Consider the following 23,225-nt stretch of genomic DNA (forward strand, 5'->3'; position numbering starts at 1 on the left):
GAGGGACTGACTCACACTGTTGGCCACTCCTGATTGAGACTTCTAGCTGCAGGCTTCTCACCTTTTGAACATTCCCCAGGCGTCAGACTGGATCCGGAAACTTTTCAGTTGTACCTATGTGTGCATGAAGGTGGCTCTGTATGGCTCTGCACTGACGCTGTTCTGCTCTGAAAATGACCGGGGGGCCTCTAATATGTGCCATTCCTGTGTGCCGATGCCATTTCCTTTCTTTCCACACCACCAGATGCTGGTGTGGAGCTAACTTGCATTTCTTTGAGACTCCCTACGTCAATTAAAATGTCTTTTTACTATAGGCAAGAGGAATGTAACCTCCCAAAACGTCAGGTTTTAAGCCCTGTAAGGACTGTTGCACACAAAGGTCTGTGATGTACCCTCATCAAATTTGCCTGTAGTCCTGGGGTTGACTCACAACTCTAGGACCTGAAGTGATTGCATGTTGATGAATCCGAAGGCCAGACGAGACCGGTCCAAATTGAAATTTACATCCCTGTCCCATTCGAGATCTCAAAGTCTCAGGATTTGTTCCAGACGTCAGTCTTTGCCTTGAACAAAACTGTCAGATAAGTCAAAGAAAATAGTGCAAGAAATCTAGGCAGGACCTGGCCACTTTTCGCTCTCATGAGAAGGCCCAGGGACAGCACCATACATCTTGATCCCCAAGTCATTCAGCTTTGAAGCCTATCCCACAACTTGAGGCAGAATCCGGTGAGTCTTGCTGGGTTGGCAGGCCGTAACATAAGACAGGTGGGTCTCACACTGCTGCACCTTCCATTGGTCTGCTTTGCGGCAGGAAGTGCAAGATCTTCTGGCCAGAGAAGCTATTGAGAGGGTGCCTGTACCAGAAATAGGACATAGTTTCTCGTCCCGCTACTTTTTTGTGCCCAAGGAGGATGAAGGACTTTGTCCCATTTTAGACTTGCCACTCTCAGTGCCTTCTTCTGGAAGGAAAATTTCAAGAAACTCACACAGGCCCAGTTTGTGGGTGCAATCGACCCCAGAGACTGGATGGGGGTGTTAGACCTGCAGGACATTTATTTCCATATACCCGTTCTACAGGCCCATTAGTGCTATTTGAGGTTCGTAGTGGGACAGTAGCATTTTCAATTCTCTATGCTACCATTTAGTCTCACCAGTGCCCCTTGGGTGTTCACAAAAGTGATGGCAGTGGTGTCAGCATACTTTCGGAGGTCAGTGTTCCCCTACCTTGACAACTGGCTGATTTCAGGCTCCCCGCAGGCAGAAGTCAACCACCTTCAGATGACGGGGAACCTCCTGTCATCTTTTGAGTTCAGTATCAATGTGCCAAAGTCGTAAATGACTCCTCCCCAGATGCTCCCCTTCATTGGAGCAATTATGAACATTGTGCGGTTTGGGAGACTTGATTCCAATCTTTCGGCCTCGGTTCTGGATTTCAGTGATGTCAATCTTGATGCTGTTGGGACTGATGGCCTCTGGTATTCTGCTGGTCAAGCACGCCAGGTGGCGTATCCTGGCTCAGCAGTGGGATTGAAGACTCCATGGCCCCAACATCCATGGACCTCTTTCCGACCATGTTCAGGATTCAGAGGAGACTGCAAAAGATTTGCAGTGGTGGCTGATGGACTCTGATTGGGTCAGCGACAGACCCCTCTCCCTTCCCTGCATTGAGCTGACAGCAGTGACTGCTGCATCACTTCTGGTTGGTGTGGCCATCTGGGAGAGGTGGAGATCAGAAGCCTTTGGTCTCCAGCGGAGACCAGGCTCCATATCAACCTTCTGGAGCTGAGGACCATTGATTGGTGCTAAAAAACATTATTCACCCATTAAGGGGACACTGGTATAGGTGCTTATGGACAGCACCATGGCCATGTGGTACTGCAACAAACAGGGTGGGATGGAGTCACAAACACTGTGCCTCTGGAAGTGGCTAGACCACCAAGGAATTTTCCTGGTAGGGAACCACCTGGCAGGATAATTGAATGCCTGGGCAGACAAGCTCAACTTTCAGCACCTGGTAGATCAACAAGTGCCAGTTACACCCGGAGGTGGCACAAGGCCTTTTCTATTCATCACGGCCAAGGCCATGCAATTTCAGCACTTCTGCTCACTGGAGTTTCTGAGGTGTCTTGCTCAGAGACTGGTTCCGCTTCGAGTGGAAATTTGGGCTTCTGTATGCCTTGCCACAGATACCACAGCTGCCCCTATTTCTCAAGAAGATCAGGAACTGATCAGGCCCAAGTCATCCTCGTGCCCCATACTGGGCACAGAGAGTAGGGTATCCAGATCGTCTTGGCTTGAGCATCTGTTCTCCGATCAGGCGCCCCCACTGGTAGGTTGTGCTCTCTCAGCGGCAGGGCTCTACACCTGGACCTTCGCAGTTTTCAACTTCATGCTTGGAGAATGAGCAGTGACAGCTAAACACCTTAAACCTTCCTCTGTATGTGGTTGATGTCGCCTTAGCAGGCTGTCACCCCAAAACAAAAACTGTACACACCTGTTGTTGGGACAAATTTGTGGCTTGGTGCGGTGCTCGAGAGAGAGACCTTCCTCCAGGCAAAGTTATCTGACATTTTGTTGTTTTGTCCCTAGCTGGTGAGGAGTTACTCTGGACACTGTTGAAGGGTATATTTTATCTCTTTGAGCCTTTTTGCAGTTGCCCAATCAGCCCTCATTGTTTAAGTATTCTGTTGTTTTTGAAACGCTTGTTTCCTCCCCCTCCCTTTGTTGTGCTACAGTGTGACCTTAACATGGTCCTCGCATTTCTGATGTGCATTCCCTTTCAGCCATTTGACAACTGTTCCTTGAGGCTTTTGACCCTCAAGACAATGTTCCTCGTCACCATAACCTTGTTGCAGCACATGAGTGAGCTTTAGGCTCTGTGTCAACCTGCTGTACACTACTTTCTTCACAGACAAAGTTGTGATACCGTTCCATGTTGGTCAAAACATCACCTTGCTGGCATGGCACTCTGTGTTCTCCCTCACCCCTCTAAGTAGGACGAGAGGCTTCAATGTGTGAACAGAGAGTGCTCTAAGTTTTTATATTGATTATACCGAACAACACTTGAGTGGATGATCAACTGTTTGTGGGTTTCTCTGGAGCAAAAAAAGGCAAGGCTGTGCTGAAGAGAACCTTGTAGGGGTGGAACATGCTTTGCAATAAGATCTGTAGTGCATCGGCTAAAAAGCACCATCCGGAAATAACTGCATGCTCATTCTGCCAGGGTCAAAGTTGCTACCACTGCATTGGCAAGTCATTGCCCTAAACATTTGCTAAGTGGCTCCATGGGTATCCCTTCAAATATTCATGAAGCACTATTCTTTGGACATACAGGTTCGGTCGAGAGGGACATTTTGCCTGCTCGGTCCTGCAGGACTTTTGTTTTGAGTCTATTCACAGACTCACTTCATAATAGTTACTGCTTTAGTACATAATCAGAAGGTCAGGAATCTGCATGTAAAAGTCTCTATCAAAAGAACAAGATACTTATAGTAACTCTCCTTCTGGTAGAGACTAGCTGCAGATTCCTTACTGACCTCGACGTTCTGTGACTCTATCCATTATTTAGATTGTAAGAATCTGCACCCTGAATTTGCTATTGGGTCTCTCCGTCTAGGGGGGTGGACAGTCTCAAAAGCAACTGACACCAGGTCATGGGAGTGGCGCCTGTATAGACTCTGTGCAGAGTAACTGCTGAGGATTGTCTGACACCTGGGAAATATTAAAAATGTGAGGCTTCTGTGGCTAGGTAGTCTCTGCTCAAAAGAAGGTTACGGAAGTTAAGTAACCTGGATATTCTTGACTTGGTCTCTCTCCAGCAATACACCAAGGAGCTGAGACTGTAAATACTGGGCATTTGAAATCCTGCTAATTTTAGTTTCTCAATTAATTTTTCTGCTACTACCACGATAGTTAAAATCTTAAGTCTTTCAAACATTAACCTAGGCTGGTCCATTGATTTTTGGTAAAGGAAACTATAGGTGTCCCTTGTTCTTCCGGAGTTTGGAACTATTGGCCCCTATCGGCTAAGCCTTCAGGAATCAAAAATATGTAGACTGAAATTAAAATGCTGTGTCCCACTTCAAAACTGCTCCTTCTCTTAAGATTAGCACAAATCCTTACAATGCTACAGAAAAGGATCTCCGTACTCGCCTCTTCATCATCCTCTCAAACATAAATTAATCTCAACATTTCCTGTGCTTTCCCTTCCTCACCTTCAATCCCTATGCTTGTAAATTGTCACTATATGCCTCACTAATTGTGCATGTGGGCTCAGTACTGCTCTTTCTGTGCTCAGTATTGCTCTTTCTGTGCTCCGTGCAGTCTTCTCTATCTGCTTTGGCTAGTTTGGCTACATACACCAACCTCATAAAATATAATGAAATAAAACATTGAGTCACTTCCGACAAGCCTGCAGTGACCAAAAAGAAGCATTCAGCATTATTAAAAAGATGACCTCCCCCAACCACCCTGCCCTCTCTTGTTAAGATTGTTTCTGTTTTACAGTCTTCTGGATGACGCTAATAACCGGTGCATATCCACAGTTGTCTGGACATCAGCAACTGCCTCAATTCCTTGCAAGTGGGTTTATGACCCAACTGGGGCGCTGAGTTGGACCCTTTGCTTTTTCTGAGTGACCTGGTTTCTGGCATCAGTGGTGTCAGGGCTCTCTACAATTAGGCCTGTCAACAATATTTCACACCATTTCTTAAGCTGTCCTATTCTTAGGGCTTTTGTTGTCATATTAAGTCCACAAACTATCCTTCCTCCCCTCGCTCTCCCATCCCCTCGCCAATATCTGTCTGCGTTGAGCTGCTTGCTCACCTGATCTGATCCTATAGCTTCCACTTACTCATGTACTTGAATAATACCCAGGTCCTACTCTAGGCTAGGAATGCATAAGGCACCCGTTTGGATTTCAGCATTGTCAGTTGGAGTTCCAGGGTTGATGGTTCAGTAACTGACTCAAGTTAAGTTCGGGCAAGACCAGGATTGTTTGTGGTTTTGAATTCTGATCCCATCATTTGACTAATGAAGCTTTGTGATTGTCCCATATCAGTTAAAGTGATAAAAACAAATGTAGAGGGCAAGCTAGATACTGACCTTCTGTTAGGACCTCCGATAAACATTGCCCTGTGCTTGTTTTGTTTCACTCTGCCTTCTGACGAAGCTCCTGCTTTGGCTTACCATCTCCTGTTACATGTCTTTGGTCACCATTCCTGTTGCCAGAGGCGGCTGGCAGCTTTAGGAGGTAGGGGGTGGGACACCCACACACACACGCACCAAACATGCACGCACGCACCAAACATTCATTTTAAAAGATCGCACACACTCATTCTTTCACACACACATGCAGCACATCCATTAACAACACTCATAACACTCAAACATGCATGTGCGCACCAAACACTCAATTTAAAACATCACACACATACACACTTACCTTCAGGTCCCAAGAGGGTTGGGACTGCTGCCTTCCCTCATTGGCTGACCTTAGGCCTTTGGCTGGCCTCGTCACAGAGTGGGATGGGGTCAGTGAGACTGCTGACCCCACCCCCCTCTGTGACGAAGTGTCACTGATTGACACTCACCCTGGGCACTTCAGGGCTTAAACCTGAAGCGCCCAGGGCGAGTGTCAATGGGTGGCGCTTTCCTCATCACCCAGGGGAGGGCCTCGAGGCACCTTTGCTGAGCCGAGGAGGTCACGCCCAATGGAGCTGTGACCTCCTCAGCCCAGCAAAGTTCAGCTCAGGCAGCCAGGAGTGTGCGCAAATCGCTCATGTCTGCTCCTGGCTGCCTGAGCTGAACATGGAGAGTGTCTGTCAGGCTGACCTTTGTTCAGCCTGACAGACACTCTTCATGAGGGACAAAAGGTGGGGGGGCGTGGCCCCTCTGCCCTAAAGGACGGGCTGCCACTGCCTGTTGCCAGTCTTGTGACTTGATTATTGTAACCCCCTCCCCCAAATCTTTGGCTCCCAAAGTCTCTCTTGCACAGCTTTCTTTCATATCGACTAAAATGGAGCAGCCCAACTTTTTCCATATGCCACAAATGTGGATCTGCAACCCCTTTGTTGTGTTAGCTCCACGGGCATTTGATCATGGCATTTGTGAATTTAAGGCATTGTTCTTCAATTACTTAAATATGAACTCCCATGGAATTCCCCAGAGGATGATCGCCGATTGGCAGATTTGGTAAGCTGCTGATAACAATTGTTATCAGATCCAATGAAAAAGAGGCCAAGTCTTCTCATTGCTTGTACCACTGGAAACACCTTCAGATGCTTTCTGCCTGGAACCACTGCCCTTATCAAACATTTCTCCGATTAGACTATGTGACTTTGTCTTCTCTGTATTGAAACCCCAAGAGGTGCACAGATGTTACTCCAAAGCTTACTCTTGCCTAATCTAAGGGAAACAAGTATGACTGCATTGCCACTGACAGCATGGGAACTGATCTTAGGCTACCTGTGTTCCCTTCTGTACAGGGCCTTACCTGTATGTTCTGAAGGGACTGTTCCCAGGAGGAGCAGGGTCCTTTCTGATCTGCACTGGACAAGCAGATTGATGGAGGCACAGTGATCTGCTCATATTGACAGTTTCACCACTAACTGTAAAGTTTCTGGGTTGGGAGTAAATATAAGGTGGTTTCTATGGTCAGCGGTATGCTTAGGGTTACACATCGCCTGTAGAAAACCTAGGGCTAGCATATTGTTGAGTATTTCAGCTGCAGGTTTTGAGTCAAGCTTATTGAACCATAAGTTGAACTTATCCATGATCAAGATTTTGTTTGTTTTGGTTAGTAGATGTAGTACCATTTTGAGACATTCCTCCATGAAATTAGGGTTATGTCTTGGAGAGGCACTATATCACTCCTGGGATGAGAGAGTTGTTTCAGTTGGTAGGGCATTGGGTAGCTGTGTACTTCAAGGAAGACTTTTTTGTCCAGGATTTCGGTGCCATTAAACTTATTTGCAAATGTTCTATTTATTCCTCCCCAATTGTTTGGTGCCTCTTTTTCGCAGGATGTTTTATTGACCCGGTAGTGTAAGTCTTTGAAGATGCAATGTAGCTCTTTATCCTAGGGTGAATTGGCTGGATTCCTATTCATGTTCTCTACTCTGTGATCAACCACAATATGAGCCTAGCTTATCGAATCTTGGATCAGGAAGTGACAGTTCTGACATTTCCTATGCCAGGTATTTGCAGGGGTCACATTAATGGGATTTAAACCCCTCAGTCATAGTGGTATTGGTGTTAAAGTGGTATCATTTTCCTAAAAAACATCTTCCCAATTCAATTATAACTTGGCCTAGGATCAGATTAAACTTAAAGTGAGAATCACACTGTCAGACCCCACAGAGAGGGGCCGTACTCAGACAGGGGCTACAAGTTCACAACTATATTGAATTGGGTTGTTTGACCTCACTCCGCACTTGAGTATGAGTAGGAAAGGAAGGCACTCAAAGGCTTTTCAGGGCGGCAGTGTTGAGGGCAAGAACTCCGATATCATTCAGTCTGCAGGCACAGAAATACTGTACTTTAATAGGACAGCAAAACATAACTACACACAGAAATGGGGTTCAGTTACAGGACTCTGCAGCACTACAGGCTAGAACCAATTCTTATTGTTCCCACACCCATCTCAGGATCCTCGTTTTTGAGTGGAGGTTGCCAATCCGCCACAGATGTCTAGCACCATGACTGCAGCTTCCACCTGCCTATGAGGACGTAAAACTGCAGGGTAATTTAAGAAAACAATTGGCTTAGGTGCACGTACAGGTGACAGCCCAATAAAGGGACCAGTGGGCCCATTCAGTTTGTATCTTGCTAAATAGTTAATTGCCTCCTATTTTTTCATTATTTTTATTGACTTTCAAAAATAGGTAACATACTGATCATATTCAGTAGTGTCCAGGAGTGCTTATTGCGTGGTGTTCCTAAAGGGTATGATCAGCAACAAACCAATAAACGTAGTGCTGGAGCATGTTCATCCTTTGCAGGAATCAGTGCTCTTTGAGGTCAACAAAACTTTGGACCCTGCATAGGATGTGATAGAACCATACAACACAACTTCAATACAAACCAATTAAGTTCCACAGTATGACCAATGTGGCCATACAACGAAAGCTCCAGGCAGGAATCCAGTTATAGGATTTATTACAAACGTAAGCTCAGAGTTGTGTAGACAACTCGCAGGACAAAGTTATAAAGGTACAGAATCACCAAGGGTTGCCCAAAGCGACAAACTAAGTTCAAACAAGCTTGCATTAGAAGAACTAAACATTCAAGAAGGACAATGCAAAACATCAACAAGATAATCTGAAATACAGACAATAAAAGTTGCTCAGTTTTAATAAGCATTAAGCCAGTTCAAATCATCCAAATTCAGTTTTGATGGGCAAGAGGAAACCCCACAGTTAGCCAAATCAGGGGAAAATGTGTGAGGCGGAACACGTGTACAAAAGACAAAAAGGTCAAAAAGACTTTGGGGGAAAAAGTAATCTCTGGCAACAGGCTACTAACTAAAGTGGGAAAAAGATAAGCAAAAAGGGAAAGTGTCAGCATGTCAGAAGCTGTCAGGAAAAAAATCTCTAAATCTCAGCAAGACATTTAAAAGGGGCAATGGCAGAGAGGAAGATACCTGTCAAATGGACTCAGCATGCAGGGTTTTTCATGTGCAAGGGTTCTGTCTAGATTCAGATGAAATCTTTGACCAAAGTCTAACCTATAATCAATACATCAAAGTTCATACGACAATCTGATTTGTTCAGAACAATAGTTCATTTGATGTTGAAGGGGCATCATCCAATAAAAATCGATCAAACATCTCCAAGTTGAAACATCCTCAGGTTTTCCCAAGACAGTCATGAGAACAGCATCCATCCATGTAGTTCTACAGAAGATTGAAACAAATGATTAAATTGCTAGTCCACATCCAAGGTCCAATTTGTACTACTCTTTGTGTAAAACAGTCAAAGTCTTTTATTAAAATGGTCTTCTCATGGAAACGAAGTCTGAAAGAAAGTTCACATTAATGGAACCACTTAATATTTTCTGCACAGTCACGAAATACAGGGCCTAACAGGCCTCACTTATCCTAATACAGGTGAGTTAATACAGCACATTAATTCATAAAATAAATCACATTTTAATATGCAAACTATAAATTCTGCATTAATAATTTTTTGTTAACATTCATGTTACAGTAACTTTAAACTGAATGACTCCGGTAATGCATTTGTCAGTATAACGTAAAACTGCATTTATCCATTTTTATACACATATTTAAATCATTAATCATTAAATTTATTTTGTTTCAATACATACTATTAGTTTAGAGTCTAAATTATTATAATATTGTCAGTTTAATCCTTCAAATATCTAGTTAAACTTTAATACCACCAGGGTCTCTAACATTAGTCTAAACGAATACACATTTAAAATAGCTTCTCAGTGCATCACTCTACAGTCAAATTATTCGTACTTTAAGGCATAAATTGTCACAGATGATTTCAGTGACATGAAGGACAGCACTAAAGGTTCTGCTACATCAGTAGCATAAGAAGGAAAAAGTTTAGGCATGTTCAACAATCAAACATTTTTATCCAGACATCAGCAAGCTTGTGTCTTTTTCTATAGGGCGTAACCAAATTTGCAGGCACTCTTCTTGAGTACTCAACAAGGCAGAGGTGTTGGGCTGCCCACTGTATAGCATTATCAATTTAAGATGCATATAGTTGAAGTCAGGTAAAACATACACAAGAGAGACTGTTCTGCCCAGTGTGTTGTGCAGTTTCTTGAGATAGGGAGAGCTGCTTTCAATCACACCCCTAAGTCACGCTAAATCCTCATTTTGGTAGCCTGCTATATCACTCAGGGGGGCCTTTCACCTCGTCTTAGCCTTTATGTTCTATTAATGTCATCTCACAACATGGCACTCCCTCATGCCCAGGCCTGACTTTGGAGTGTGCTTAGGGTATCACCTTCCTCTCAGCCTATTTCAACATCTTTTTTTTAATCCAAGAACTAATTAAGGGATACTGGGTTGTCTTTCTAGAAATGCTTAAGTTGCTTGTCCTAGATCAGCGAATCTGTTCTCTAGCTTCACTGCCTTTGTTCATATCGAGGCTTATTATGTTACCTGGAAAGGAATGAGTCTAATTTCTACCTGTTACTGCCTCTGAACTGAGCAAATTCGAGACAGTTCCAAAACATGTGGGCAGTATCTGCTATGGCCTGATAACACTGAGGGTATTTCCTAGAGACAGTATGGACTATTCTGTGCCTTTTAATAAGGGTTAAATGGATCAGTTTAAAAAACTCATTTTGCGACACCCTTGAGGGATATTCAGTTATTGTTGGCTATTCTTTGGGTATAACTATCTACCTGTGCCATGATACCAAAGGTCATTTAGTAGAGAGGATCCGTTTTTTATTGTTGCATGAAACTGCTATAGAGTGTAGTGATTGCCTTCCTTGCCCTGCCTTGTGCCAAAATATCAATCAAGTAATAGTTGTAGATTGCATGGCTACTCTGCAGATTTTGCTGGTTCTAAAGGCTCGTCGACCACTGCTCCAACAAATAAATTAAAAGGTGCTACTAAACAACCAGGTTGGTAACTCTACAGTGTCTCACGAGTGTGGTTCTATATTTCCTTGCTTTCATATGGATTTATTTACAGTGTCAATGTTTTTTTTTGGCCAAGATTTGGCCTATTGCTACCCGTGTGCATGATCTCAGTTCTTAAAATGTTAGGAATTCATGATAATCAGATTAATCCCCCAGTGTTGTATTAGCACTTTCCTATCCCGCTTGACATGATGCTGTCCCTATGTTACGTAACGTGGAGTGTGTCCAGATGGGAGCTCAGGAGTGTTTGCTTCTTCTGAGTTGGTATGTGAGGCATCTTTACCAGCAGTGTTTGCCTACATTCATTACTATGAATCATTGTTGTGCCCTAGTGCACAAGTCCAAAACCTCCAGTACAAGTATTTTTCCTGTTTGCACGGTATCCCATATATTTAATTGCTTCCAGCTGTCTGTGTCCCCCGGCACACGTTGAAGCTGTGCCCCCAAAATAGTTTTAGTAGTCAGCAGAAACTGACAACCATAGACAGCATAAGTCTTTTAACTCTCGTTAACATGCAGGTCTAATACTAGACAGTCATTCAGTCTCAGTCATTGCTCTGTTTGACAAGTCTGTATAGGAACAGTTTGACACTGTGATGGTGGCAATGCAACCTTTGCTGTCACACAGCAGCATCTACAGTAGCGGGTTTGCAGATATATTGTTGCAGATACGGCACAACAGCCCTGGGTGTACTGTCATTGTCTTTCAATAGCTGTAGATTCTGTACCATTGGCAAATGTGGCTATGGCAGCTGGGACATCTCAACTTACAGTTAATCGGAACCGCCAAGCAGACCCCCTGAGTCGTGGCAAAAGGCCCGGACAGTGCACTGCAAATTGAAACTGTTGTCACTTGACGCACTTCCCCAAATGAGCCATGTAGAAGAGGGGGGTCTAAGTGACTCCGCTCAACTTGGATCATTGTGGGGCACACTCCTGAAAGGATCCGTTTTTTTCTGGATTTTTCAATGCACTGCAAACAATAGCTGACCTTCTCCTAAAGGCACCCTCCTTCCCTCTTTGACCAGGGAGACAGGCCTCTGGGCACTAAGGAGACCCAGAGCAGCTCAGTTGCACAAACTTCAGGGTGATTGTGAGTCACACTGACCGTAACCTTGGATCACAGCCACTCTGTGTACTTTGCGCAGTGCTCCCTTCCTTAGAAGAACTTGCAACTGGAATAAATTGGCATTGATCGGATCCCACCTTTATACTCATTTTTGATCCGCTGGCTGAAGTCCTGGAGCCCAATGAGGCATATTCCCTTTCAAATACTAGTTTCTGGTTGCAGCGCTGACACTGACACTTTACCTGGCTGCCATCAATGTTCCTAAATTGGCAATAAGGGAAACTCTAAAGGACATCCAATGGCTAGAGATGTCCTCACCCTTAACAGAATCTGCTGACTCACCTGCTCTTCTCTACCAGTCACCAAATGGCAGTGCTAAAAAAAAGATGAATCAGCAACTCCCTGCTAACAAGTCATAGTAACATTCCTAGAGCATCCCTGTCTCCATCCTCTCTCACTTCAATGTCTGGGTCTCCTTCCTTCAGGTCCAGGAATGCAGGCAATACAATTCCATTCAAAAGGGCAGGGTTGCTCTTTCATGCATAGTGGGGGTCACTTAGGTGAGTGTGCAGACCTGTTTACCATATACAGGACATTACCATCCCATCAAACGTTCTAAATTTCAATTCACAGATAATGGAAGGGATGCCAACAGCTGCCATAATACAGCACCACCACAGTTTATTTAATGGCTGGAACAAGCAAGATCAGATGAAGGATTGAAAGACGCCCCTAAGTACAGGCCACATGAGCCTGCTCTTCTGAAACGTGGCATGATGATTCTTTATGGGAGGTGTCCAGTCTATGCTCCTTTCTTATTTCATATTGTCTATATTGCTCAACTTGATTTGAGAATGCTTTTCTTTTTAACAATGTGACTTTGAAACCAGGCTAAAGTTTTTATTCCTATTATCACAGACCCTGGCTCACAAGAAGGGTCTCTGCTTCGGAAAGTAAGAGGTTTTTTGGTTTAGTAATTCCTCAAGGTGGTGATAACACACGCAGTGATTAGACAGAAGTCTTTCCTGTTGATAAGGTAGCGGGCCACCCAAGTGTGAACACGTTACTATCACTTGACACATCTGGAAACAAAACTCAAACTTGCTATAAAGGTGTTGCAGTTTTCAGACACCCTGACACGTTCCTTGTATAAAAGTGTCCATTTGATAATGAAAGGGTGAAGTAAGGCCCTCCTTCACTCTGAGCTGGGGTGAAATTCTATCTCAAAGGCACTTGTAAACAAACATCATTGTGCCACCACATGCGAGAAATCATCATAATGGATTTGGACGTAAGTCCTCAGTGACCTGTGGAACTAGGGTAGCTGATGTTCTTTTTATACGTGGCCACAACGTATTCACAGAGGAAACAAGCATTGGAAATGCAGTGGGTCTCTCATTTGCTTGAATTAGAGCTATTGGCATTGTAAGTTCATAAATGGACTTTTTTTTGCAACATAAATTGGTCAACCCTGCCCCATAATTTGGTCTTTTCCTGACACATAATTCCAGTGGCCCTGCATATAAGTAAAGCACTTCCATTTACCTTCTTCCTCGGTCTGCAGCCTAAAATGAAAATGTTGTAATTTAGCATCCTAATTTAAATCTGCCATGCTAATTCCAATAGAATACCACTTTCACCACCCCATCATCGGAGTTGGTGGTTGGCTAACACGGTTCCCAAAACAAGACAGCCAAGGAGGAATAACAAGAGAAGTAAACTAGAAGGGTCACTCAAACATATCGAGTGGTCAAACAATCCTAGTATAATAAGGACAGTAAGTTGGCCTGAATCATGGTCATAATTGCAAAAATTAGAGATTAACAAAACATATATAGTTATCATATAACCCCAATACATTTTTTTTATCAGAAATACACATTTGGCATAGGCTATAATGCTCAGAACAGCCCCTAGAGGACACCACAATTAAAATAGCATTTGTAAGAAACATATTCATGTTACTATATAGTTAGCCCCTAGAGGGCATAACCACATGAAAAGAAAATGACTGAAAGCATTGCAATGTAACCATATATCTAGCCCCTAGAGAAAGTAGTGCATTACTAATTTTCAGGGCTAGCAGGCCTACTGCAATGATATTACAAACAAGACCCTTAAAGCACAAACTACTCTCAGCTGTAAAAGAAAAGTTCCAGCCATGAGAGAGGTTAACAAGACTCTGAATGAAGGAAGTGGTTATTATTTTGGAGTCCGCTCTAACTTAGTTTGGGAACCCAGAGATGATCTAGACAGACAGAGCAGGTTGTGGATGCCCTGCAAAGCATTATAGGATGACGGAGTGCAGCAAATATTGTAGTATGTTGACTGTAATGCTCAGAAAAGCCTCTAGAGGACACCACAATTAAAATAGCATTTGTAAGAAACATATTCTTGTTACCATATAGTTAGCCCCTGGAGGGCATAACCATGTGAAAAAACAGACTGAAAGCATTGCAATGTAACCATGTATCTAGCCCCTAGAGAATGTAGTGCATTACTCACTTTCAGGGCTAGCAGGCCTACTGCAATGATATTAGAAACAGGACCCTTAAAACACAAACTACTCTCAGCTGTAAAAGAAACGTTCCAGCCATGAGAGAGGTTAACAAGACTCTAAATGGAGGGAGGGGTTATTATTTTGGGGTCCACACTAACTTAGTTTGGGGACCCAGAGATTATCTAGACAGAGCAGGTTGTGGATGCCCTGCAAAGCATTATGGGATGACAGAGTGCAGCACATATTGGATGTTGACTTTAATGCTCAGAACAGGTCCTAGAAGACACCACAATAAAAAATATCAGTTGTAAGAAAAATGGTCATTTAACCATATGATTGGCCCCTAGAGGGTATAACCACATGAAAATAGAATGGCACAAAGTAATGTCGTACAATCATTTATTTAGCTCATAGAGGACGTAGTGCCTTACACATTTTCAGGCCTGACAGGCCTACTGCAATACTAAGACCCTTAGAACACAAACTACTCCAAGCTGTAAAACAAAAGATCCAGCCATTAAAGAGCTTAAAAAGAGACTAAATAGTGGGAGGGGTTATTATTATGGTGACTCAGAGATGACCCAAACAGAAACAGTGTGTTTTGTTGAACGTTTTGGTGGTGGTCCTATTGTCCTAGAACCACCACAGGCTGATTTATGGGCAAAATCGTTCGAAAAAGAATGCTTTGAAAGCATTATGGTGTGACTTTTTCCGAGTGCAGTGAATATTGTAGTATTGACTCTGACGCTGTGTCAGAAGAGCCGTTGGGGATTTATGTGTTTTTAGTAAAGCATTTACCAATTATATGTTTTTGGAAAAGCCATGGCACATAAAGGGGAGAGACAAAAGAATTGACTCTGATTAGGTGAGTGTGAACAAGGTGACCAGCAATCCAGTACCACTGATGGAGCTTGCACTGTTCGTTTTCTGAGCGCTGTGAGGGCCATGACTGCCATGGAACATGAAGGGGAGATACAAAAGAAAAAAATAGTTCACCCACGCTGAAATATCGGCAATTGTGCAATTATCCACGTAACAGGGTCAGTCTGCAACGCCGTAACAAAACCGCCCTAAGGCGGGCCAAATGTAAAGCAATTACCAATGACATAAAGGGATTTTTGAAAGGTAAGTCCACAAACGAGTGAAAGTGATGGGCGTGAGGTGGGCATGCTTAAAAGCCCACAATACTTACAACAGGTCAAAGCGCTTGCGCACTTGACCTAAAAACTACAGGGATAACCCCATAACCCAGTTGAGATCCGAATATAAAGGAGGTATCTACAACAAGGTCTCAACAGGTATCATTTAAAACCACAATTTGATGTATTATGAATAACAAAACCAACCGGGGTGGGGTTGAGGGGAAGACTCAAAATATCTTTCACATATATATTATATCAAATGTTAAAGCAATAAGAAATGTAGCAGCATCAGCATTTCGCAAAATTAAGTGAAGTGAATCATATAGCATAAACACAAAGTGCTTGTGAACAGCGGAAGTGAAACAACAAAAGACAACAAATGAACTGCGTATAGGATAGAACAAAACACATATCTAATTCAAATGGATGGGATGAATGTTTAATAAGTCAATTAATGAAGCACATGTAATAAATTAAGAGGCCCAACTCAGCAGTATCAGGTGTCCCCAGATAATTTCAGGGTCATCATCAGGACTATAGACAATGAAAAAATGAAAAATAATCCAAAGGAGATTCACACTAAGAACGAGAAATCAATCCCACTATCAGGGTAAATCAACAGATATTCTGGAGTGCATCAGATATGTAAAAAAGAACCGGTGGCCCTATGGAAGGCAGACCGTCCTAATGACCTCCAGTTATAAATTCCCAAGTCAGGATATGATTATAGGTCAAGAGAGCCAAGGGGTCCATTCAAACACCTCCTTGTGATAGCAAGGTCATTTTCAGGGTCCGGACTCAATCATGTAATTACTGCTGACCTCCTCATAACAACGAGGGTCCAGACTAAATCAGGAAACAGAAAAAGGTGGCGAATCAATTGCAGTGCCCCCTGTGGAATTGATAGGAAAGAGAACCACCTCAAAACGTCTCCAACCGTTTTGAGGTGGTTCTACAATATATATTTGAAGGCTTTGTTATTAATTATACATCAAATTGTGGTTTCAATTGATATCTGTTGAGACGTTGTAGATACCTTCACAACTTATTCACAGTCATCGAGTGACGAATTACATAAGAGGGATATACATGACGTTTTTGTTTCCTAACATGTTTGGTTGTAAGTGCCAATGACATAGAAATTCCTTTCAATAGGTATTGTACTGTAGCTGCTGGACAGAATATTTAGTTGAGGTAGCTCGCATTCAATACATACTCAGATTGTGGACGTACATATGTTTTTATTTTAATCTTTTAGAGCATGCAGACGGTTTGTGCCACCGGTTAACGACTGTGTGTCCGACTGTGAAACCGCAGACCCAAGGCCTGTCCAAGGATGCCTGGGAAATCCCCCGGGAGTCTTTACGTCTAGAGTTGAAGCTTGGACAAGGCTGCTTTGGAGAAGTGTGGATGGGTGAGTATATAATTGTTTGCTTTTGCTACTGTTGTCTGATACTGACCAAACCTTCCTAGGTGTTTCAGTGTTCACAAACGATTAAAATTAAATCTAATGGAGGAAAATGTACTTTCTTACCTAGGAACTTGGAATGGTACCACAAAGGTAGCAATCAAAACTCTTAAGCCTGGGACAATGATGCCAGAAGCCTTTTTGCAGGAAGCCCAAATAATGAAGAAACTAAGGCATGACAAGCTTGTTCCACTCTATGCCGTGGTATCAGAAGAGCCAATCTACATTGTGACGGAATTTATGGCAAAAGGTTTGTTATAATGTTGTCTGTGTAAAGCAGTAGTGTTTTAAATATAGCAGGGTATCCAACTCATTTACACAGAGATTGAATTATACGATGTCATCTTGCACTCATCTACAGTTTAACACTTCAGAGGGATTTCTCTACAGGTCCATTTCAGCTAATAGTACTTTCTAGACAACCTGGAGGTCCACGAACGTGGTTAGTTTAGAAAATTAGCCTATTTAATTTGCAAAGTGGTTAGCTAGTTGTGCCTCTTCTGATATTAGGCCACTTATCCACGATTGACACTCCCACTTTGTTTTTGGCAAGTTCTTTGGTGTTGCCCACAGCTAACGTTTCTTTTCCATCAATTTTGTGGGAAGTGTTTTTACCAGTCTCTCTCGGAAATCTATTTTATGACAAATTTTCCCCTCTTTTAGACTGTTTTTTCTTGTATAGTGCTACAAGGGTGACATGAATGCCTTCGCATTATGCTACCATTTTAGTTTATCATTAATGCTGCTTTTTATTTGGTGCTTGTAGCATCTTTGATCTCTGGCATTTAAACACAGATTCTGCTTCTGAAAGGCTGGTTGCTAGACCATTCACTGACCAAACAAACCCAGTGACTCGAAGGCTTGGTGCCATGCAGTACAATAGTTTTACCCTTCTACTTAATTCAGATTTCCACTCACTCCTTGCACAACTTGAAAGTTACCAAATCCGGGGTAGCAGAAGAGATTCTCATTCTAAGGCACGTCCACGACAAATCCATCACCACCCCTCTGCTTAAACACCAATGGTCGGTGGCTTTGGGGGGAGAGGGGGGGGGGTCGGTCTTCAGCACACACACAAAAACTCACGGTGGAGGTCAGACAGTGAATGAGCAAATGTTTTTATCTTGACGCATTTGCTGCTCGCACAAAGACGAAGGTCAAAAGTCAGGCTATGTCTTAGAAATTGTTGCTTGTTTCGTACCTGGTGTGTACTTTATTTCTCTGGCTGCGCAGTGAGATATATTTGTAAAAGTGATCTAGGTCCAGTCATGCGGGGAAACAGAAAGTGATAGGAGAGGTTGTAGTATGTCACTTTTTTCTAACACACACAACGTTTGCATATAAATTAACTAAATGCATATTTCAAATTATAGCAGCAATTAGGAAAGCACAAATGAAGCACACTTTTTGCAATTCTGAATTGTGATGGAAACAAAGATTTTAATGGGATCATAGCCCATCACGAGTATTTCAGTATTTGCCATGAAGACACCTTAAACACAGATACTTCTAAACTCATACGTCATCTTAACAATTTGACTTTATACGCTTACCAAGCAATATCACTGCATGTCTCAATTTTTCCATATAAACTCCCAACTCAGTAACACTACATAATTGAATTACATCAATAAAACTGGTATGTCTTCCTAATTGAGAATCTGCTTTAGGATTCAACACCGGTATACGTCTGTTAAGAACCATACACATTCTTAATGCTTCTCTTCTTCCAGGATGGGTCCCAGTTCACTTCAACACAACTCGATAGTCCTCTTGAGTGGCCAAACTATACTGCTGCTTATTATGAAGTGCACAGTTTCTTCGAACTGGTGGGAGTCCTGGTTGCTAAGCAAATGCAGCCCATATTGTAGACCCAGTATTTAGGATCACCAATGAGCTTGTTTTCCCCTGGTTATAAGACAGTCCATTATGATAGTCATTCTCAAACCTGCAGAGAAACACCTGATACTGACAGTGTTTGAGCCCGCTCACTGTTTGAATTTTTTGCAGCTTACAACACTGGCATGTTTCGTATTCCAATAAACTGACTGAATAGTGCTTAATTTGTAAATAAAAACGGCCCAGTCCCCAAAGCTGTCCTGTGAAACATGTGGCTGCTGCAAATAAATGTGCAAGCACGGAATACTGTGGCAGTGTAATCCTAAAGGTATCTTGGGCTTCTTTAATCAATATACAGCCACTCCCTGCCCCTTCAGCTCACTCTTGTAGCTTTCTCCCTTTGTGATGCTTTTTCGTTTTTTTCTACCTCTGTCTTTCCCATATGTCTCTTTTGCTCACAGGAAATGCTCGAGGCAGAAAAATAATTGCCAGCCCTCACAAATTAAGCGCTGATGACCCAAACTGGAAACCACAGGCTCATATTAAGCACTGAGCAAGACTATTTTCCAAACCATTAACATCAGTGGTGTATTCCACTCTAATCTCACTAAGTCACAGCAGAAGTCGTACAAAGTTCTCTTCTGTTACAAGCAATACTTAATACTTGTATCCACTCTTTAACATATTTGATTGCTTATTAGCCTTTCATTTTTACCCTTATACAGAAAACACCAAATTTCATGTCCGGTGATCAATGGACAAAATTGCGTTCATGCTACATAACTGCCTAATGACAATAAAAATTAGCTAGATGCAGGAAAAATGTTCTCATGGATGCAAGCTGCTGAGCTGTCCTCACTTCACACCCTTCATCTTAAGATCAAAATATTTCCTAGGTGTTAGAGAAAAAGAGGTGAGGCAGAGCCGATGACGAAAGTTATCACCTTTTATGTAATGTTGGTAGATGTACAGTGAATTGGAAAGTTCTGTGTGGTCTTCAACTACAGTTATAGGCACGCTTATGAAGCATCCCTTGGCTTTTAGCCTCCTGCCCCCTGACACTCTCTGCTTCCTCAATCCACTCCCAGACTTACTTTCTGAATAACAGTATGCAAGGGAAAAAAATAGTTCCTCTCACCATCTCGGTAACACAGCTACGGTGCTCTGGCTCTCTGTTGTACCCCCCTCTGGTAGTTTTTTTTCTCTAATGAGCATTTGGGTGACAAGATTCCACTGTCCTAAACCAGGCTCTTTAATTGAGGGAAAGGAGGAAATGATCAATGCAGCTATGTAACCAAAGACCTGGTTGTTTCTCCATATGCTTTACCTAAGTTACGCTGCTGTTGTTGATATTGTTTTTTTCCCCAGCAGTTGCATCAAATGTTTTAATTTTTATCAAGTATTTTTTTGTGACCATCACTTTTATCAGATGTGTGCTGATCCAATGTTCACTGAAGTCTTGCCTCACTTCTGTGACCAGCATTGATGTTGCAGGTGAGCACAATTATACTATCCACTCCCATCATCAGATCACAGTCCTAAGAAATAAGGACGCTAAAACAACTTAAGTACAAGAATATAAATGTGAGAGTGTCAGAATCCTGTTCAGAACCACATGGCAAGCAGGGGCTACTGGGCTCAACCATGGGGGTTAAAGCCTTTTACTCCTAATGTCCAGGGGCCAGACCTACTATGTGTCCTGAGCTACTTTGCCAAGTACTGCTTCAGCACTTGACTACAAGTGGTAGCACAGGTCGAGCAGTCCAGTGCTTCTCACTGGGGAGGTAGACACAGGGGGTGAACACAGGTTCATAGCTCAAAATACATTCAACAGCAATACATGATTATCCAGTCAAATACTTGCTTTTATGGAAAAAGAGTATTTCTATACCAACACAAAGTAAAATGCAACATTTACAAACAATGCACATAGGCCCTCAGAATGATATTGTCGGTAGAAACTGCCTACCGCCGCGACGACGGCCACCAAATGACCGTCATTGTGGCTACCAGCCGTCCACCTTACCATGACCGCAATCGGATTTCCGCCAGCAGGATGGCGGGCATCCGTCTGCGGCCATGCCGGCGGATGGTGGTAAGGTGGCGCTGCTGGCAGCAGCAGCGCCACACCAGTAGACCGCCGCCAGCCGTATTATGAGAAATAATACGGCCTGGCGGTGTTCTGCTGGCGGATGCTGCTGCTGGCAGCAGCGCTCTGTCCTGTTTCCTGCCGGAGGACCCCCTAAACACAGGTAAGTGGGTGCTCGACGGGGGAGGAAGGTGGGGTGTGTTGTTTTTGTGTGTGGGGTGGGTGTGTGTGAATGTTTATGCGGGTGTGTGTTCCGTGTCTAATGTGTGTGTATGTACGGATGTGTGAGTGCGTGTGTTGTGTTCTGTGAATGCGTGTATGTATGAAAGTGTGTGCGTATGTGTGTGTGAATGGATGTATGCATGCGTGGATGAATGTGGGAATGGTTGTGTGTATGCCTGTGTGAATGGGGGGGGTTTGAAGAGGAAGGGGGGGAATCTGGGGTGGGGTGGGAAAGATCTCTATCAGTGACAGGGAAGGAATTCCCTGTCACTGGTAGTGCCTACCACCATGGTTTTCATGGCAGTAAGGAAGCCACGAAAACCATGACGGTAGGCAGGGTCATTATCCCGCAGGCGGTACAGTGACGGCCGCCGGACTGGAGCTTGATATCTCCAGCCCAGCGGCCGTCACCGCCGTGGAGGTCAGTGTGGTACAGCCAAACCGCCAATGTCATAATATGGTGGAATGTACCACCAGCCTGTTGGCAGTACTTTCCACCATATTACCGCCGACCACCAGGGTCATAATGAGGGCCATAGTCCCTTGAGGTTGGGGCTATCTTGTTTTGGCAGGTGGGTTCCTGAATCTCACTTCCCTCTCGCTAGCGGTAGTAGTAATTTCCCATTCACTATAGATGACCTTCAGGTTAAACCCCACTAGTAGTCTAACCCTCAGGAGTACGACTCTTATGAAGGTCAAAATGGTTCAGTGATAAAGTGCTAAATGGGAGGCAAGCCCAACACCCCCACCCAACCCCCTCCGGATATCTGGCCCTTAAATCAGTCTTACCCATACCAAATGTCCCATAATCCATCTGCACAGGAAGAAGTGACATCACTGGTTTCCTCTAAAAATGATATTTGAAGAGAGTCAAGCAAAAAGAATTTCCCATCATCCATCTGCACAGGAAGAAACGCTGGATTTTCCTTCATCCATCTGCACAGGTAGTGACATCACTAGATTTCCTATCCTCCATTTACACATTTCCTATCCTCACCAATTTCCCACCACTGCATCATGCGCTCCTGTCTTGTCCCAGGACCTACTTAATGGCTGCTGCACACCAAAGGTAAGGGTGTCTGTGCCCTCCGTGCCTAGGCCGTGCCCAGCACCAGGAACCTGTTTCTCCCACTACCCACCACTACACTGCAGCACTCCTTTGTGCTCTCAACTCTGACTGCTGCTCACTGCACTGCTGCCAACATGGAAACAGCATTGACATGAGCCTCCTGCAAGTTCCTCTGCACTCTCCTACATCCTACACCAACCAGTCCTGCACCAACATTACCTCACTCGCTCACACAAACCAGCCATCCACTCACCCAGACCAAACACAACCCCAAACACGGCAAGTATACATGCATGCTCATTACCCGTTCACTCACCAAACATGCCATAGAGATATGGGACCTACTGCAAGACCACAATACTGACCTGCCCTTCCTCACAGAAACCTAGCTAACTCCAACTTCAGCACCGTACACTGGAACTTTCATCCCCACCAGTTATAAGGGGACCTCTATGCAAGACTGTCAACACAAGATGGGTGGAGTCTCCATGATATTCATGCCATCAGCTGCATCACCTACACAGACACCTACCACAAGCTACAATGAACACCTCACATTCAAGATGAGCATCACAGCTAATTTCTTCCTGGGCAGAAACCTTGTATATAGATCACTAGGACCCTCCACCAATTTCGCCAGTGACATCATGGCCTTCATTGCACCCCTCATCACCTTCAGCAGCTTCCTCATTAACTGTCACCTAGAAGACAGCAGCAAACTCTTCAGCTCTTTGGGAAAAAAAAAAAAACTCTGAGACCGTGGCCTTACTCAGCACATTAGCAAACCCACCCACACCACTGGACACATTGAAATCTTTTTTATTTTTATTTTTTGTTTCTCCTTAGTCTGCAAGATTAGCTGACATTCGAGCAACTATGACCTGGACAGACCACAATTTTGTTAATTTCATCATTCTCATCAAGCACCACTGCTGACCTACCACCACTGGAACCACCCGCTGCAGCAGGAAAAGCATCACAGAAGAGGAGTGGCCTTCTGTCCTATATGACCACAAGCCTGAGCACATCAGCAACTTGCCAAAAACAATCAAAAAGCTCAACAGCTGCATCACCAAATGTGGTGACACCCTGATTTCCCTCAAGCGCAACCTAATAGTGTTGTAGTTGGACCTTTGCTCTAGGCAAGACTGCTGGTTTAGAGATTAAGGCACTTTTGTTTGTAGGTGACTAAGCCAA

General features: G+C 43.6%; 1 protein-coding gene and 1 long non-coding RNA gene across 5 annotated transcripts in view; one reads left to right on the forward strand and one right to left on the reverse strand.

Annotated features, from left to right (window-relative positions):
- YES1 (YES proto-oncogene 1, Src family tyrosine kinase) overlaps window positions 1–23,225 on the forward strand; it is a 321,603-nt gene that overhangs the window by 242,575 nt on the left and 55,803 nt on the right. For all 4 annotated transcript variants that reach the window (XM_069219977.1, XM_069219978.1, XM_069219980.1 and 1 more), the window contains exons 7-8: window positions 16,600–16,755; window positions 16,880–17,059. In XM_069219977.1, coding sequence (XP_069076078.1) covers window positions 16,600–16,755; window positions 16,880–17,059 — 336 coding nt within the window. The remainder of the gene's footprint in view (window positions 1–16,599; window positions 16,756–16,879; window positions 17,060–23,225) is intronic.
- LOC138282425 (uncharacterized) overlaps window positions 8,326–23,225 on the reverse strand; it is a 130,774-nt gene continuing 115,874 nt past the window's right edge. Inside the window, exon 3 of the long non-coding RNA XR_011200951.1 lies at window positions 8,326–8,893. This is a non-coding gene — a long non-coding RNA (uncharacterized lncRNA). The remainder of the gene's footprint in view (window positions 8,894–23,225) is intronic.

Source organism: Pleurodeles waltl, chromosome 2_2 (genome assembly GCF_031143425.1).
Source record: "Pleurodeles waltl isolate 20211129_DDA chromosome 2_2, aPleWal1.hap1.20221129, whole genome shotgun sequence".
NCBI lineage: Eukaryota > Metazoa > Chordata > Amphibia > Caudata > Salamandridae > Pleurodeles > Pleurodeles waltl.